A 14178-nucleotide genomic window follows, 5' to 3' on the forward strand; every position below is an offset into this window, starting at 1 on the left:
AGAGAAGAGAAGAGAGGAAAGAGTGCGAATTAAATGGGGGAAAGGCTTTTATGTTTAATTTCCCCTTAAGATTTGGCGTTGTTTTGGGTAGTTTAATTAGCCTGCGTGGTACTAGTAAGGGGGTTTATGCCCACGCACCGCCCGTACCTGTCAATCATCCACGGTTCATCCGGAACAAACCGTGGATGCGAATCATTCATTATTCAAGGGACTTGTCTTAGCATTCTCTCTCTGTGTATGAAGTTTGTTTACCTATGCCCGCACAAGTATATTCTGTACAAATACAGACCTACGGTGTACCTATTTGAGTGCCACTGTCCTGATCAGGGGCGTACAACACACTCGGCCAATTCAGGACAATGCCCCGGAAGAATGAGACAAGTCTAGACTTAGCATAGTTCAATAGGCATTCCACCGGCAAACGAACTTGACTATCGATCTGACATGCTATTTATATCCGAGAATACGGAAATTGTATAAAAAAACATATACGGAAAACGGAGTAGAACAAACGAGTATAATTATTCTAGATCTAGTTATTTACATGGATCCGACCCCTGACATAAATCATGCTGTACTCCCCGTAGAACAGAATTCATATCATGCAGACACACACAACTCCAATCAGATGTAAAAGCTGCCCCTATTGGATGGTGAATGGACGGGGGACATGTCAGCAGCGCCCAGAATAGATAGAAATCCTTCCGAGAGCTGAAAAGTCAAACCGTCATCTCTTCATATTGGATTTAGTTGTGTGATGAAGAGGAAAAAAGAGGAAAGAAAAAGAAGAATTTGCAGAATTTTCCGACCCCAAGATAAAACCCCGGACCGGATTAATAAATATACCGTGCACGTGCCACAATTCCCCTATTTGGAATAGCGTTATTTGCTTTCCGCGGGCAACGGAAACCCGGCCGTATCTGATGTTGCCCTCCGCCGGCCTTCTTATCGCTTGCCTTTCTCTATTTCCTCTTTCTTTTCTACTTTCCTTTTCACTTCTTGAATTGTTCCTACCTATTGTGTGATTACAGTTAAAACATACTGCACCATGCTATCCCGCTGCGGTCGTCAGGCTTCGCGCGTTCTTCCGCTCGTCGGGAGCTCCAGAACTGCTCCTATCGCTTCCCTCGCATCTATTCGCCCCGGATTTCATCTTTCCTCCCTCAGAGCCTCGGCGCAAGCCCGGAATGTCTCCTCATCGAGTAGGGACTCCCAACAGAATGTGCGCATACCTGGTGGCTTCCATTCTCTCTGGCTGCGACCCAATTGAGCTAACTTGTGACGTATAGTTGCTCTCCGCATCTCTCGAAGAAGTCGACCCCGCCGTCCACGATATAATCCAGAAGGTGCGCTTTTACATTGGAATAAGGGTGGAATGCATGCTGAGACCGTTTAGGAGAAAAAACGCCAAAAGCACTTTATCAACCTCATTCCCTCTGAAAACTTCACATCCCAAGCTGTTCTCGATGCGCTTGGAAGTGTAATGCAAAGTGAGTCCTCTCCTTGTATCACTATTGGCCGCGCTGACCAGTTCAGATAAATACTCAGAGGGATACCCCGGTGCCAGATACTATGGAGGAAACGAATTGATCGACGCGTCCGAGCGACTTTGCCAACAGCGCGCATTGGAAGCTTTCAGATTAAACCCGGAGGAATGGGGGGTCAACGTTCAACGTGAGTTGCCCTAATACTAGCCTGAAAAGTGTACTGGAACTGACGAAACAGCCCTTTCCGGCTCCCCCGCAAACCTCTATGCCCTGTCCGCTCTCCTCAATACCCATGACCGCCTGATGGGTCTTGACCTCCCCCACGGAGGTCACCTGTCGCACGGCTATCAGACCCCCACCAAGAAAATCTCTTTCATCTCCAAATACTTCGAAACCATGCCCTACCGCCTTGACGAGTCCACCGGTGTCATCGACTATGACGCCCTCCAGAAGTCTGCCCAGCTATATCGTCCAAAGGTCATCATCGCAGGTACCTCGGCCTACAGTCAACTGATTGACTACCCCCGGATGCGCGAGATTGCCGAGTCGGTGGGCGCCTACCTGCTGAGCGACATGGCTCACATCTCCGGTCTGGTCGCCGCTGATGTTGTTCCTTCGCCTTTTACTCACTCTGACGTTGTTACCACCACCACCCACAAGTCCCTGCGCGGCCCCCGTGGTGCCATGATCTTCTTCCGTAAAGGGGTCCGCAGAACGGACAAGAAGGGCAACCCGGAGATGTACGATCTGGAGGGTCCCATCAACTCTTCCGTCTTCCCCGCTCACCAGGGAGGCCCCCACAACCACACTATCACCGCTCTGTCTGTTGCCCTCAAGCAGGCGCAGACTCCTGAATTCAAGGCCTACCAGGAGACCGTTCTGACCAACGCCAAGGCTCTGGCGGAACGCCTGGGAACTTCGCTCAATGACGGTGGCCTGGGCTACAACATCGTCTCCGGCGGCACCGCCAACCACTTGGTCCTCGTTGACCTGAAGAACCGTGGTGTGGATGGTGCCCGTGTCGAGCGGGTGCTGGAACTCTGCGGCGTGGCTTCCAACAAGAATACCGTTCCCGGTGACAAGTCCGCCTTGCGCCCTGGTGGTCTGCGTCTGGGCACCCCTGCCATGACCACTCGTGGCTTCCAGCCAGAGGATTTCCGCCGTGTGGCCGACATTGTCGACCGGGCGGTGATCATCACACAGAAGCTGGACAAGGCCGCGCGGGAGAGCGCTGCCGAGAAGGGAGTCAAGAATCCGGGTACAGTCAAGGCATTCCTGGAATACCTTGGCGAGGGCGAGGAAATTTCGGAGATTGTTCTCCTGCGACAAGAAGTGGAAGACTGGGTGGGAACGTTTAGTCTCCCATGGCAGGATGAGTGATTTCCTTTTTCTTTTTTCTTGCTTCTTTTTTATTCCCTCAATTATATGATTTGTATGTTCAACACATGTAAGGTTATGATAAGCACATGTCCATGTTACAATAAAATTTCAACGACGGTTCACAGCACTCCTTGATATGCCAGGGTCGTCTCTCTGATAGGCTGGCTTGCCTTTTCCACATCAGGTAAACGGTTCCTATGTCACCTCGATTGCGGTGTGCAACACGAACACATGTGGTTAATTCTAGAACTGTGAAAGTATTGCCTATTGCGGTGTTAAGTATCGGTATGTTTGCTTCGAAGCTATCAGGTTGATAGCGGCGGCGGTTCTAATGATAGAGCCAGCCCTAGCTATAAATAGCCGTAGGCCATCACTATCTAGCTAGTATACTAGACCAATTCATCTCGATAGAATCAGAATTCACCATGATAATCGAAAGGGTACCTGCTTTCCCACCCCACAACCCCAATAACCCCAATACTAACACAAACTAGCTATACACCTACCCCATCAAATCCCTCCGCGAAACCTCCCTCCCCTCTGCCCGCCTCACACCCACAGGCTTCCAATATGACCGCCGCTTCATGCTCCTCAAGGTCATCATCAAGCCAGACGGTGGAGAGGAAATGCGGCATATGAGCGTGTCCAAGTTTCCGGAGATGGCTTTGTTCAGAACGGATATCGTTTTTCCTGACGGGTGTAGAGATGAGGACGAGACCAATGAGGGGAGGATTCTTGTTACTTACTCGCCTCCGACTGATACGACATATATGGACAGCGAAAAGAGGATAGAAGTCCCCTTGACACCAGATGTGGAAGAATCAAACCTTAAAGAGGTACAAGTGACACTTCACGGAAGCCCGACAAGGGCGTATGTCATGGGTCCTGAGTATAATGGCTGGTTCAGTACTTGTTTTGGGTATAGGGTTATTCTAGTATATCTAGGGCCACATTCGCGTCGTGTGTTGGGGAGTTTTGCGCCGTTGAAGCGGAGTCAAAAATCAATTTGGAATGTGAATTTGGAACTTGGTCTGGGTTTATCGTCGCCAAGAGTATTGGTTGAAGGGACTGCGGTTGTAATGGTTTTATGGTTGGTCCTTGTTTACGGGTATGGATATGGATCAATATCGATCTACTTCCTCGTGGCCGCGGCTATGCTACGAGGATTCTTCCTCTTCCAGAATTCCGCGCCGACAAACCTGAAACGAGGAAAAGAAGAACGAGAAGAAGCATACATAACCTTTGCCGATTGCGCACCCTACCTAATCGCCTCAATGACATCACTACACAACGTCTCCGCGCGACTCCAGGATAAGGCAATGAATATGACCAAGTTCCGGCCTAATATCGTAGTTTCTGGTGCCGAGGCCGCATTCGAAGAAGACTTCTGGACCGAACTAACCATACACAACCAAAGCCAAAACCGAGAAGAAACCCGATTATTATTGACAGCAAACTGTGTTCGCTGCACGAGCATCAACGTCGACTACACAACTGGCAAGATGGGCAAAGGCGAGGAGGGAAGTGTATTGAAGAAATTGATGAAGGATAGACGAGTTGATACGGGGGCGCGGTTTAGTCCTGTTTTCGGACGGTACGCTTTTTTGCCTACTCTTACTGGAAAGGGGATGGAGGTTAGCATTGGGGACGGGGTGGTTGTTTCCGGGAGAGCGGAGGTTAGGAGTGTTTATGGTGAGTTTTTCTTTCATTTTTGGGTTTGGATGCTGATATTGGTGGTAGATTGGCCGGGAATGGGGAATGTATAGTTGATGTTGCTTTCGCTCGGCTCGTTTGTTGAATTCGTGGGTATCAACCATTCAACCATACGAAGAGGCTGTAGTTCTTCTAATATTATATTCTTCTCTATTCGCTTTCATACATTTATCTACTCAACAAGCCAACAACGCCTTGCTCGGAACGTTTTCAATGCCGTCATTGGTTTTCGGAGGGATGTACGGATAGTTGATTCCACCTGCCAGGGATCTTCGGGGATTGCCCTTCTTGACATTCTGCATTTGCTGAAGTTACATTATAGTTATTGCACAGGTACTTTAGAGCTAATAAATTAGTTATGATAGCATAAAAACATTAAAGGGTAACCTCCAAACCCAATGGCCGGCTAAGCCCTATACCCTGCTCAAACCCCTCACCATAACGAATGACCATTCTATCCTCAATTCCAGACCCCAGCCTCTATCAGATGACAACATCACAAGATACAAGAAACCCCGAGTTACACTTACCAAACGGCTAGACCGGTTTACAGAATCCGGGCTTTGCTCCGAAATCACCCAAACCCTCGCCACTATTCGAACCCGAAAATCCGTATCAGGTAGATCAATCACGTACTTTGGCACATCCCGGTTCCATAAAAAGGCCGTTGATGTGAATGCAAGTTTAGCATCAAACCCCGCAGATTGTCGTGTTTTGTTTGCGCTTGTATAACCACGATGTGTTTGCTTCTCCGCGTTGAGCAAATCCCGGACATCATGAGATTGTGTTGCGTTTCTGGACCGTGCGGGGGCCTTACACCTTGTTGCTGTGTTTTGGATGTTGGAGATATCCATGAACAGGTAAAGGATTAGAAAAAGAGCAGAGACCGAGCCCGGGAGAGCCGAGTGGAATGATGGTTGAGTATGAACGGAGTTGAGGATGAAGGGTATATAAGGATGGAAAGGGAGCAAATTTCTGAGTCTCATCATCAACTTAATCACTTCAACTTCCACAATAATAAAAATTCAGCCCGTCTTCAAACACTCGCAATGGCTCCCGTTCTCAAGAAGTACAAGGCCGCCGCCGTCAACGCTGAACCCGGCTGGTTTAACTTGGAGGAATCCGTCCGCCGGACCATCCACTGGATCAACGAAGCCGGTGAAGCTGGCTGCAAGTTCATTGCCTTCCCGGAGCTCTGTAAGCCCTCTTCACCAAAACATACAACACATACACTGACACAACCAGGGATTCCCGGCTACCCCTACTGGGCCTGGAAGGTGACCTACCAAGAGAGCCTCCCCCTCCTCAAGGCCTACCGCGAGAACAGTCTTGCCTCGGACTCAGATGAGATGCGCCAGATCCGTGCTGCTGCCCGCACGAACAAGATCTTCGTTTCTCTGGGCTACTCCGAGCTGGACTTGGCCAGCCTCTACACCACACAGGTGCTCATCTCGCCCACGGGCGAGGTGATTAACCACCGTCGTAAGATCCGCGCTACTCACGTTGAGCGCCTTGTATTTGGAGATGGAACCGGTGACACTACCGAGTCTGTTGTACAGACTGAGATTGGTCGTGTTGGACACTTGAACTGCTGGGAGAACATGAACCCGTTTATGAAGTCGTATGCGGCTTCGCTGGGCGAGCAGGTTCATGTTGCTGCTTGGCCTTTGTATCCGGGTAAGGAGACGTTGAAGTATCCGGATCCGTTTACCAATGTTGCTGAGGCGAACTGTGATGTAAGTTCTTCTCCTCGACTTTGTGAATGAGTGATGCTGACGAAGTAGCTCGTGACTCCCGAGTATGCCATCGAAACCGGCACCTTCACCCTGGCTCCGTGGCAGACTATCACGGCCGAAGGAATCAAACTTAACACCCCTGCTGGTCGGGACTTGGAAGACCCTAACATCTACAACGGCCATGGCCGTATCTTCGGCCCTGACGGTCAGAACTTGGTTCCTCACCCCGACAAGGAATTTCAGGGTCTTCTTTACGTTGACGTATGTTCCTCTCATATATTTATGTCTGTCCGAATCAATGCTAAATAATGCCACGAACAGATCGACCTCGATGAATGCCACCTGTCCAAGTCGTTGGCTGATTTTGTAAGCTCCCCTGATCCCGAAGAGAAAGAAACAAATGAACTAACAAACCAGGGCGGTCACTACATGCGCCCCGACCTTATCCGCCTGCTTGTTGACACCAACCGCAAGGACCTGGTTGTCCGGGAAGACCGGGAGAATGGAGGTGTTGCCTACACCAAAACCATTGACCGGGTCGGATTGACGGTTCCTTTGGATGAAGAGTAAACTTACCACTTTATACAGGGCTAGTTGAATCTCCTCTCATGTATCATGTAACATAGAAACATAGCAATACATTCTCTGCTACAAAGCTACACTTAGACTACAGATCCTTACAACTCTCTGTAAAATATGTACATTTACACGACATCCTTGTTCCCCTTAATCCCCTCCTCCCTCTCCCTCTTCAACTCAGCCTGCATCCTCTTCGCATCTCTAACCCCAAACCCATGCTGATAAACCTCCCTAATTTTCTCCAGCGGCATATTATGTACCTCCGCATAACAGAATACCGCAAACACCCAACCAATCGCACACATCCCCGCATAGAACCCAAACGCGCCACTCGGCGTCATCCCCTTCATCATTGATAAGAATGTCGACGAGATGATAATGTTGCATGCCCAGCATGTCACAGTATTTAGCATCGTTCCCAGTGCCCGGACCTCGAGGGGCAGGAACTCCGTGCCGACCCAGGAGATAGGCGCGACGCCGGCAGCGTAGAAGGCGATATAGACGATTATGAAGACGAGGAGGAGGATGGCGGCCCAATTCATGCTGTTGCCTTCTTGCGGTTCGAGTTCAGGAGTTAGGGGGATGTAGTTGAAGGCGACGGCGACGATAACGAGAGAAATCGTCTGTTGTTCATTAGCATCTGCCACCGGAAGGAAGGGGAGGGAAGAGAAGTACCATTCCCATGAGAGTGATCAAAAGGACAGTCCGTCGACCAAATCGGTCAATCACGCCAAAATTGACAAACCCGAAGAGAAAGTTCGTCGCTCCAACCACAATTGACACGACCGTTGGTTTATTGAACCCAACAATGGAGAACAGCGTTCCCGAATAGTACATCAGCGTGTTGAATCCACCCAGCTGTGAGACCGCCATGATGACACACGCTGTCGTCAACGCACGCAGATTAGCCGGGATAGTAAACAGCTGCTTGAGCTGCCACCACAGACTCCGATCCGAGATCGAGGTAGAAGACTCTTCAATCGAATGCCGGATCACCCGCACCTTGGCCTGCCGCTGCTCGTCCGACGAATTAGGGAAAATCCGGCCCAGCACGCGCACTGCATCTTCTTCGTGCCCATGTGCGATAAGTTGTCGTGGCGACTCAGGACACAATGGAAGTAGGAAGAAGAGAAGAATTGCCGGGACGCCGCCCAGACCAACCATGTATCGCCATCCATGTGTGACGCTGGTGAAGCCCGCCCCAAGCGCATAGGCAATGAGTTGTCCAAACCCGACACACAGGTTGTCGAACACTATTAGTCGTCCGCGCGATCGTGCCGGTGCCATTTCTCCGATGTACAGGGGGATGATCATAGCGGCGCTGCCGACTCCCAGGCCGACTATGAATCGGCCGACAGTCATCTGAGCCACCGAGTATGCAACGGCCTGGATGATCGAGCCGACTAGGAACACCACGCAGCCAGCGTAGATACCCATTTTGCGGCCGTAGCGGTCCGACGTCAAACCGGCTAGGACGGCGCCGACGAGGGCACCGCCGGAGGTGATGGATGTGACGAGTTCTTGTTCATTCGAGGCGAGTGTGTGACCCAGGTCTGTTCCTAGATTCACGAGGACCGCAGAGATGACACCAGTGTCATAACCTTCCCTGTCCGTTAGCGTTATGCAACATAAATGTCATACATATGAATTGGAGGGTAGATACCGAACAGAAATCCTCCCATAGACACCGTACACGCGATTAACCAGACACCCTTACCAGGATTCGTCTCCTCAATGGAGTCGTCCAGGGCCAGGGTCTGACCAACACCATGTTCATCATGGATGACTTGGGCCTTGAAGTCATCGTCGTCCTCATGGTCAAGTTTCGTCGTGCTCATGGTTTGATTGCTGTCGCTAAGTGCGGATTGTATAAACTATCTGGTCCGGTGGAGAATGGACAACATTCCTCATTTAACGCACTTATATACATTTTCAGTTCGGCTTTTGTCCGTGCCGTTATCTTCAAACAATGCGGAGTGCCCCGGATTCCCCGGATTGGCACTGTCATTGCCAAGGGCGGGTATTCGTCTCGTATTTCTTGTCTGCATTGACAAGACTTGCCGGATTGAGCGATATTGATGCCAGACGGGATTCTTTTCCTGTTCCAGAGAAAGTAATATTCCCCGCCCTTGCAGGTGGAATACCCCAGGTGGATGCATTTTGAACTCAGTGTGAGTTCAGTGTATATCGAAGCAAAAATCCCCGATATGAACAATCCAAGAGTTATAAGAATGCTAGCTCTGTCATGATCATTTGCAATTGAATAGAACTCAAGTCCAATTCAAAATCAATTTCAAGAGTCAAACCACTCAATTTACACGGCACAATGTGGTCAATATGGTTGTTGGCGCCCTACGCGTCGTTTCTTCTTTTCGCTTCTTTCATCTATTTCATTGTTTATCCTTTCGCTGAATATATTCGGGACCCCAAGGGTCTCCGGCGCTACCCCAACATGACATCCTTCTCCGGAATGTCCGCAATCCCCTTCATGATTCTCGCTTCGAGAGGGTTCCGCTCCAAAGAACTGTCCGAAATGCACAAGAAGAACCCTGTCATCCGCACCGGCCCCAACACCCTGTCCTACGGTGATGTTCGTGCTATCAAGGATATCTACGGTCACGGGACAAAGTGCATCAAGGATCCGTCCTACATTGTCACTGCCGGGACGCACTATCACCTTGCCGATGTGATTGACAGGGCCGAGCACTCGCAGAAGAGAAAGGTGCTTTCGTCTGCTTATGCGCTGAAGAACCTCGAGACTTGGGAGTACAAGGTCACTGATAAGCTTGAGCGGCTGGTGGCGCACTTTGACAAGGTCTGCACGGCACCTGCTTCCGATGCTGTGGTCAAGGGCAAGATTGCTCCCGATCCGCAGGATATCACTCTGGACTTCCGGGCATGGACAAACTTCTTTACACTCGACGCTATTGCCGATATTGGTTTGTCGGAGAAGCTGGGCTTCCTCGATACTGGCAGTGATGAGTGCATCGCCGAGACCAAGGATGGGAGAACATACAAGGTCAACTTGCGGGATGCCTTGTATCCCAATGCGATCAAGCAGTCTATGATCCTGTGGAACTACGACTGGTACCCGATCCTCAACAAATTGGTCGATGTCATTCCATACTTCCGTCGGATGCAGGAGACGGGAAAGCACTGGGACAACATTGTCTGGCGTCGCTCGATCGAACGCCTTCGCCGCTATGAGGCCGGTGAGAAGCTGGACGACTTCTTCCAGGCGACCATGGAGGACAAGAATGGCCGCCCAAACAACTTAGAATGGGGCAATGTCGTGTCCGAAGTGAACATCATGATGAACGCCGGTAGTGTCACCACTGCTGTAGCCATCACCAACGTCATGTACCAGCTTCTCAAGAACCCGCACTGCTTGGCTAAGCTCCGCGAAGAGGTCGACTCCGTTTTGGATCCTGATGAGGTGATCGCCCCCTACGACAAGGTCAAGCATCTTCCCTACCTCCGTGCCTGTCTCGATGAATCCATGCGTATCTTCCCCCCGACTTCCCACGGTCTACCGCGTGAAACGCCCGCCGAAGGCCTGGAGATCCTCGGGCAGTGGGTCCCGGGTAAGACCTCGGTCAGCATGTCGGCCTATGTGGCGCACCACGACGAGCGGGCGTTCCCCAACTCCGATCAGTACATTCCCGAGCGATTCATGGGCGAGCAGGGCAAAGCGGTGCAGCCGTACTTTGTGGCATTCTCCGCTGGCGCGCGGTCGTGTATTGGACGCAACATCTCGTATCTGGAACAGACTAAGGCCCTGGCTTCGTTGGTACATCGGTATGATTTTGCGTTGCCGCATCCGGACTGGGAGTTGAAGCGGTTGGAGTCAATGAATTTGATTCTGGGGGATATGCCGGTGAAGATCTGGAGGAGGGAGTTGGCTGCATAGATTCTGTTTTTTCTTTTCTTTTTCTTTTTTTTCTGTATTAGCGTATTTGATAACTTGGCATTGGTTGGAAAATGAATTATGACTTTTATGACGTTCTCATTCGTTCTTTCTATCCACAAAACAGTAAATGAACAGTACATAATTGGTATAATTTCCCCGGTACAGGGTTGGACAAGTCACGTGTAGCCATACGGACGTTGCATCATAGATAATCCATCCCCAACACTACCCCGTACCTTCTGTAGATTTCCATGTTCTAGCCAGAAAAAGATGCATTTGCCTTTGCAGCTGATCAAAACCAACAAAGCCGAGAGGAACATTCCCCGCTGTCGGCTTACCGAAAGGAGAAAGTTTCCCTGTATGTCGTAGCGGGGAATATTCCTCTTCTCGAGCGCATCTTATCCCCCGCATTTTCAGAAACAGTCATCTGGGGTAATATCCCAAACGTGAAACGACAATCTCTGACATCACGGGACATACTCGGGTGGATACTATCAATAACAATGAGATGCGGAGGTCGTACGAAGCACGTACGGGGATGCCGAAGATGGAATTTCTTCCCTTGTTGAGCAAAAGTCCTCGCGATGGGGTTGTGGTCAAAGTTGATTCCCCGAGTGGCATCGATAGCTTTGGAAGTTATAAGATGCCTTTCCGTCCCAATTGAATTGATTCAACGACCAAATCCCTCAATTTCCATTCACTATGACCGCACAATGGCCCCCAGACTTTGCCCAGCTCGCCCAATTGCTAAGACCAACGGGCGTGGTTGATTATGCTGCTATCGCTTTTATGTCCACCACTTACGCCGCATACCTCTCCCGCGGTCTCTTCTGGGACCAACCCGACCCCCTAAACTACCTCTATTTCCAACGTCCCCAACTCGAAAATGGCGGCTCCGCCAACGTTAATCAAGAAACTCGAAATATCGCCCAGAAGCTCGAAGAAACGGGCAAGAATATTGTCGTCTTCTGGGGCTCGCAATCCGGAACGGCAGAGGGGTTTGCGAGTCGCTTAGCGAGGGAGATATCGATGCGATTTAGACAAGAGACCATGACGGCTGATTTGTCGGATTATGACCCCGCAACGATAAAGTTGATTCCCGAGGGGAAGTTGGCTATCTTCATTCTCTCGACGTATGGTGAAGGTGACCCCAGTGATAATACGAGCGAGTTTTGGGAGTGGATTACCAAGGTTCAAAAGGGCGAAGGAGATGGTGAGGTATCTTTGGAGCACTTGCGCTACACGGCCTTGGGTCTTGGGAATTCGAACTACAAGTTCTACAACAGAGTGGTCGATGTTGTCACCGGGGGGCTGGACCATCTCGGAGCTCGTGCCGTTATGCCCGTGGCCAAGGCAAATGATGCTGAGGGTGCTACACAAGAAGACTTCATGACCTGGAAAGACGATCTGTTTGCCGTCTTCAAGAATCAGCTGGGCTTCCATGAGTCGGAACCTAGATACCTGCCCATTCTCCAAGTCGACGAGGATACGTCTCTTGAGCCGATCGACCTCAACCACGGCGAGCCGGACAACAAACAGGCCTCCAAGACCAGCTCGCCCGTCCGTGTCCTGGGTATTGAGAATACCAAAGAACTTTTCCACAACTCTGATCGACACTGTCTCCACATCGACCTCGACATCACTAGCCAGCCCGAACTGGTCTACAAGACCGGTGACCACCTTGCCGTCTGGCCATCCAACCCAGACGTTGAGGTAGATTTGCTCCTCCAAGCTTTGGGCTTCTCGTCCGAGCGCGGCCAGACACCCATCAGCATCAAGTCTCTCGACCCGGCAACTACAAAAGTCGCCATCCCAACCCCAACCACCATTGATGCTCTCTTCCGCTACTACCTCGAGATCTGCGCCCAAGTTAATCGTGACACAATTTTGGGCCTGGCCCAATTTGCCCCAACCCCAGAGGCAAAAGCCCAACTCCTCCATCTGGGCCAGGACAAAGCCGCATACGCGGACCTACTCAACCGGAATTACATCACCCTCGGCCGGTTATTACACCTTGTTTGTACGGAGAGCAATAATGCGTGGTCCGGAATACCTCTTTCCTTCCTAGTCGAATCTTTCCGCCCCCTTCAACCACGTTACTACTCTATATCCTCGAGCAGCGTTATTGCTCCCCGTAAACCATCTATCACTGTCCTCGTCTCAACATCCCATGTCCCTGAAGATCCCAGCCAGCTCGTCCACGGTGTTACATCAAACTACCTCCTTGCTACTGCACAGCCGGAAGCACACCCGTATGGACTTACATACCCCACAAACGGGCCGAATAACGTCCTCCGTCCCGAAGATGAGGGCAAGACGGGTAAAAAAGTGTTCGCCCATCTTCGTCGTACCCGCTTCAAGCTGCCTATCCAGGCTGCTGTGCCGCTTGTTATGATCGCGGCTGGGACGGGTCTAGCACCATTCCGCGCGTTTGTTGCCGAGAGACGTCAGCTGCGCTCGATCGGAAAACCGGTTGGTGAGATGATTCTGTTCTTCGGGTGTAGGAGTCCCGAGGAGGATTACATCTATCGTGAGGAACTGGAAGCATTGGCGAGAGAGGGTAAGGAGCAGGGTGGTATCGCTGATTGTCTGCGTATTGTTACGGCCTTCTCGAGGTACCAGCATGCTGGGGAGCTGAGACGATATGTGCAGGATCGGGTCGAGGAGTACTCCAGCGATGTGGTCAAATTGTTGGATCAGGGAGCGAACTTGTACATCTGTGGACGCGCCGGGATGGCAAGAGAAGTCGAAAAGGTGGTTAGCCAGGAGATGCAGAAAGCTAAAGGATGGGCAGACGACGAGACGAATGAGTGGACTAAGGCGATAAAAAAGAAGAACAAATGGCAAGAGGACGTTTGGGGATGAGCTCCAGTTATTGTCAGGTTAGATTCATTAGACATTTTATTTCATTTTAGCGTTATGTTTAATCCATATGTTTGTCCGAACATCTATCTATCCCATAAATCAACCCATCCTACCCATCCCACATCAACAATCCCAGTCTTACCAATAGACACCGGGACACCGGGACACCGACAAATCAACCAAATCAAATCACTGCTTCGCCTGCGAAAAGATCGTCTGCCATATCTCAATCCACTGCTGCTGCTTGTATGACAGCCTCCTTTGCGGCTCACGGAACGTGCCAGCAAGGATCTCCCGGATTCTCGCAGAAAGCATCTTCAGCGCCAGCATGGATTTCCAGTCTCGCACCGCAAATCGAATCCGATTGGCGTCGATGGAAATCACCCCAGAGTACATCTATAACTGAGTCAGTATCTCACATGATCTACCGCGGGGCATACAGAAGGAAAGAGGGGTTACATACCTTAAACTCCGCATCACCGCACAGCAGCGCAATGGCGAAATCATC

The 14178-nt window shown here is 50.6% G+C and overlaps 6 protein-coding genes across 6 annotated transcripts; 5 read left to right on the forward strand and 1 right to left on the reverse strand.

Annotated features, from left to right (window-relative positions):
* The first annotated feature begins 549 nt into the window (after positions 1-549).
* Positions 550-3260, forward strand: EURHEDRAFT_410411 (serine hydroxymethyltransferase). Its single transcript, XM_040781347.1, has 5 exons — positions 550-1222; positions 1290-1346; positions 1397-1490; positions 1537-1674; positions 1726-3260. The coding sequence occupies exons 1-5, from the start codon at positions 1049-1051 to the stop codon at positions 2865-2867; spliced, it is 1605 nt and encodes a 534-aa protein (XP_040641031.1). The 5' UTR covers positions 550-1048; the 3' UTR covers positions 2868-3260.
* A 32-nt stretch (positions 3261-3292) lies between these two features.
* EURHEDRAFT_375926 (MOSC domain protein) lies at positions 3293-4633 on the forward strand (the record flags this gene model as incomplete). Its single annotated transcript, XM_040778793.1, has 3 exons — positions 3293-3307; positions 3362-4559; positions 4608-4633. 3 exons carry the CDS (start codon positions 3293-3295, stop codon positions 4631-4633), a joined length of 1239 nt encoding a protein of 412 aa, XP_040641032.1.
* Positions 4634-5282: 649 nt separating this feature from the next.
* Positions 5283-6989, forward strand: EURHEDRAFT_410413 (carbon-nitrogen hydrolase family protein). Its single transcript, XM_040781348.1, has 5 exons — positions 5283-5777; positions 5826-6316; positions 6365-6577; positions 6638-6682; positions 6734-6989. The coding sequence occupies exons 1-5, from the start codon at positions 5630-5632 to the stop codon at positions 6884-6886; spliced, it is 1050 nt and encodes a 349-aa protein (XP_040641033.1). The 5' UTR covers positions 5283-5629; the 3' UTR covers positions 6887-6989.
* Positions 6854-8764, reverse strand: EURHEDRAFT_551791 (myo-inositol transporter). Its single transcript, XM_040787543.1, has 3 exons — positions 8537-8764; positions 7571-8501; positions 6854-7518 (listed from the first exon to the last, which is right to left on the reverse strand). The coding sequence occupies exons 1-3, from the start codon at positions 8731-8733 to the stop codon at positions 7021-7023; spliced, it is 1626 nt and encodes a 541-aa protein (XP_040641034.1). The 5' UTR covers positions 8734-8764; the 3' UTR covers positions 6854-7020.
* Positions 8765-9104: 340 nt separating this feature from the next.
* Positions 9105-10981, forward strand: EURHEDRAFT_551799 (cytochrome P450). The gene has a single exon (XM_040787544.1). The coding sequence runs from the start codon at positions 9222-9224 to the stop codon at positions 10803-10805; it is 1584 nt and encodes a 527-aa protein (XP_040641035.1). The 5' UTR covers positions 9105-9221; the 3' UTR covers positions 10806-10981.
* A 526-nt stretch (positions 10982-11507) lies between these two features.
* On the forward strand, positions 11508-13670 carry EURHEDRAFT_401088 (NADPH cytochrome P450 oxidoreductase family protein; the record flags this gene model as incomplete). Its single annotated transcript, XM_040780056.1, has 1 exon — positions 11508-13670. One exon carries the CDS (start codon positions 11508-11510, stop codon positions 13668-13670), a length of 2163 nt encoding a protein of 720 aa, XP_040641036.1.
* Positions 13671-14178: the final 508 nt, after the last annotated feature.

The sequence above is a fragment of the Aspergillus ruber genome (genome assembly GCF_000600275.1).
Source record: "Aspergillus ruber CBS 135680 unplaced genomic scaffold scaffold00006, whole genome shotgun sequence".
In the NCBI taxonomy this organism is placed as follows: domain Eukaryota; kingdom Fungi; phylum Ascomycota; class Eurotiomycetes; order Eurotiales; family Aspergillaceae; genus Aspergillus; species Aspergillus ruber.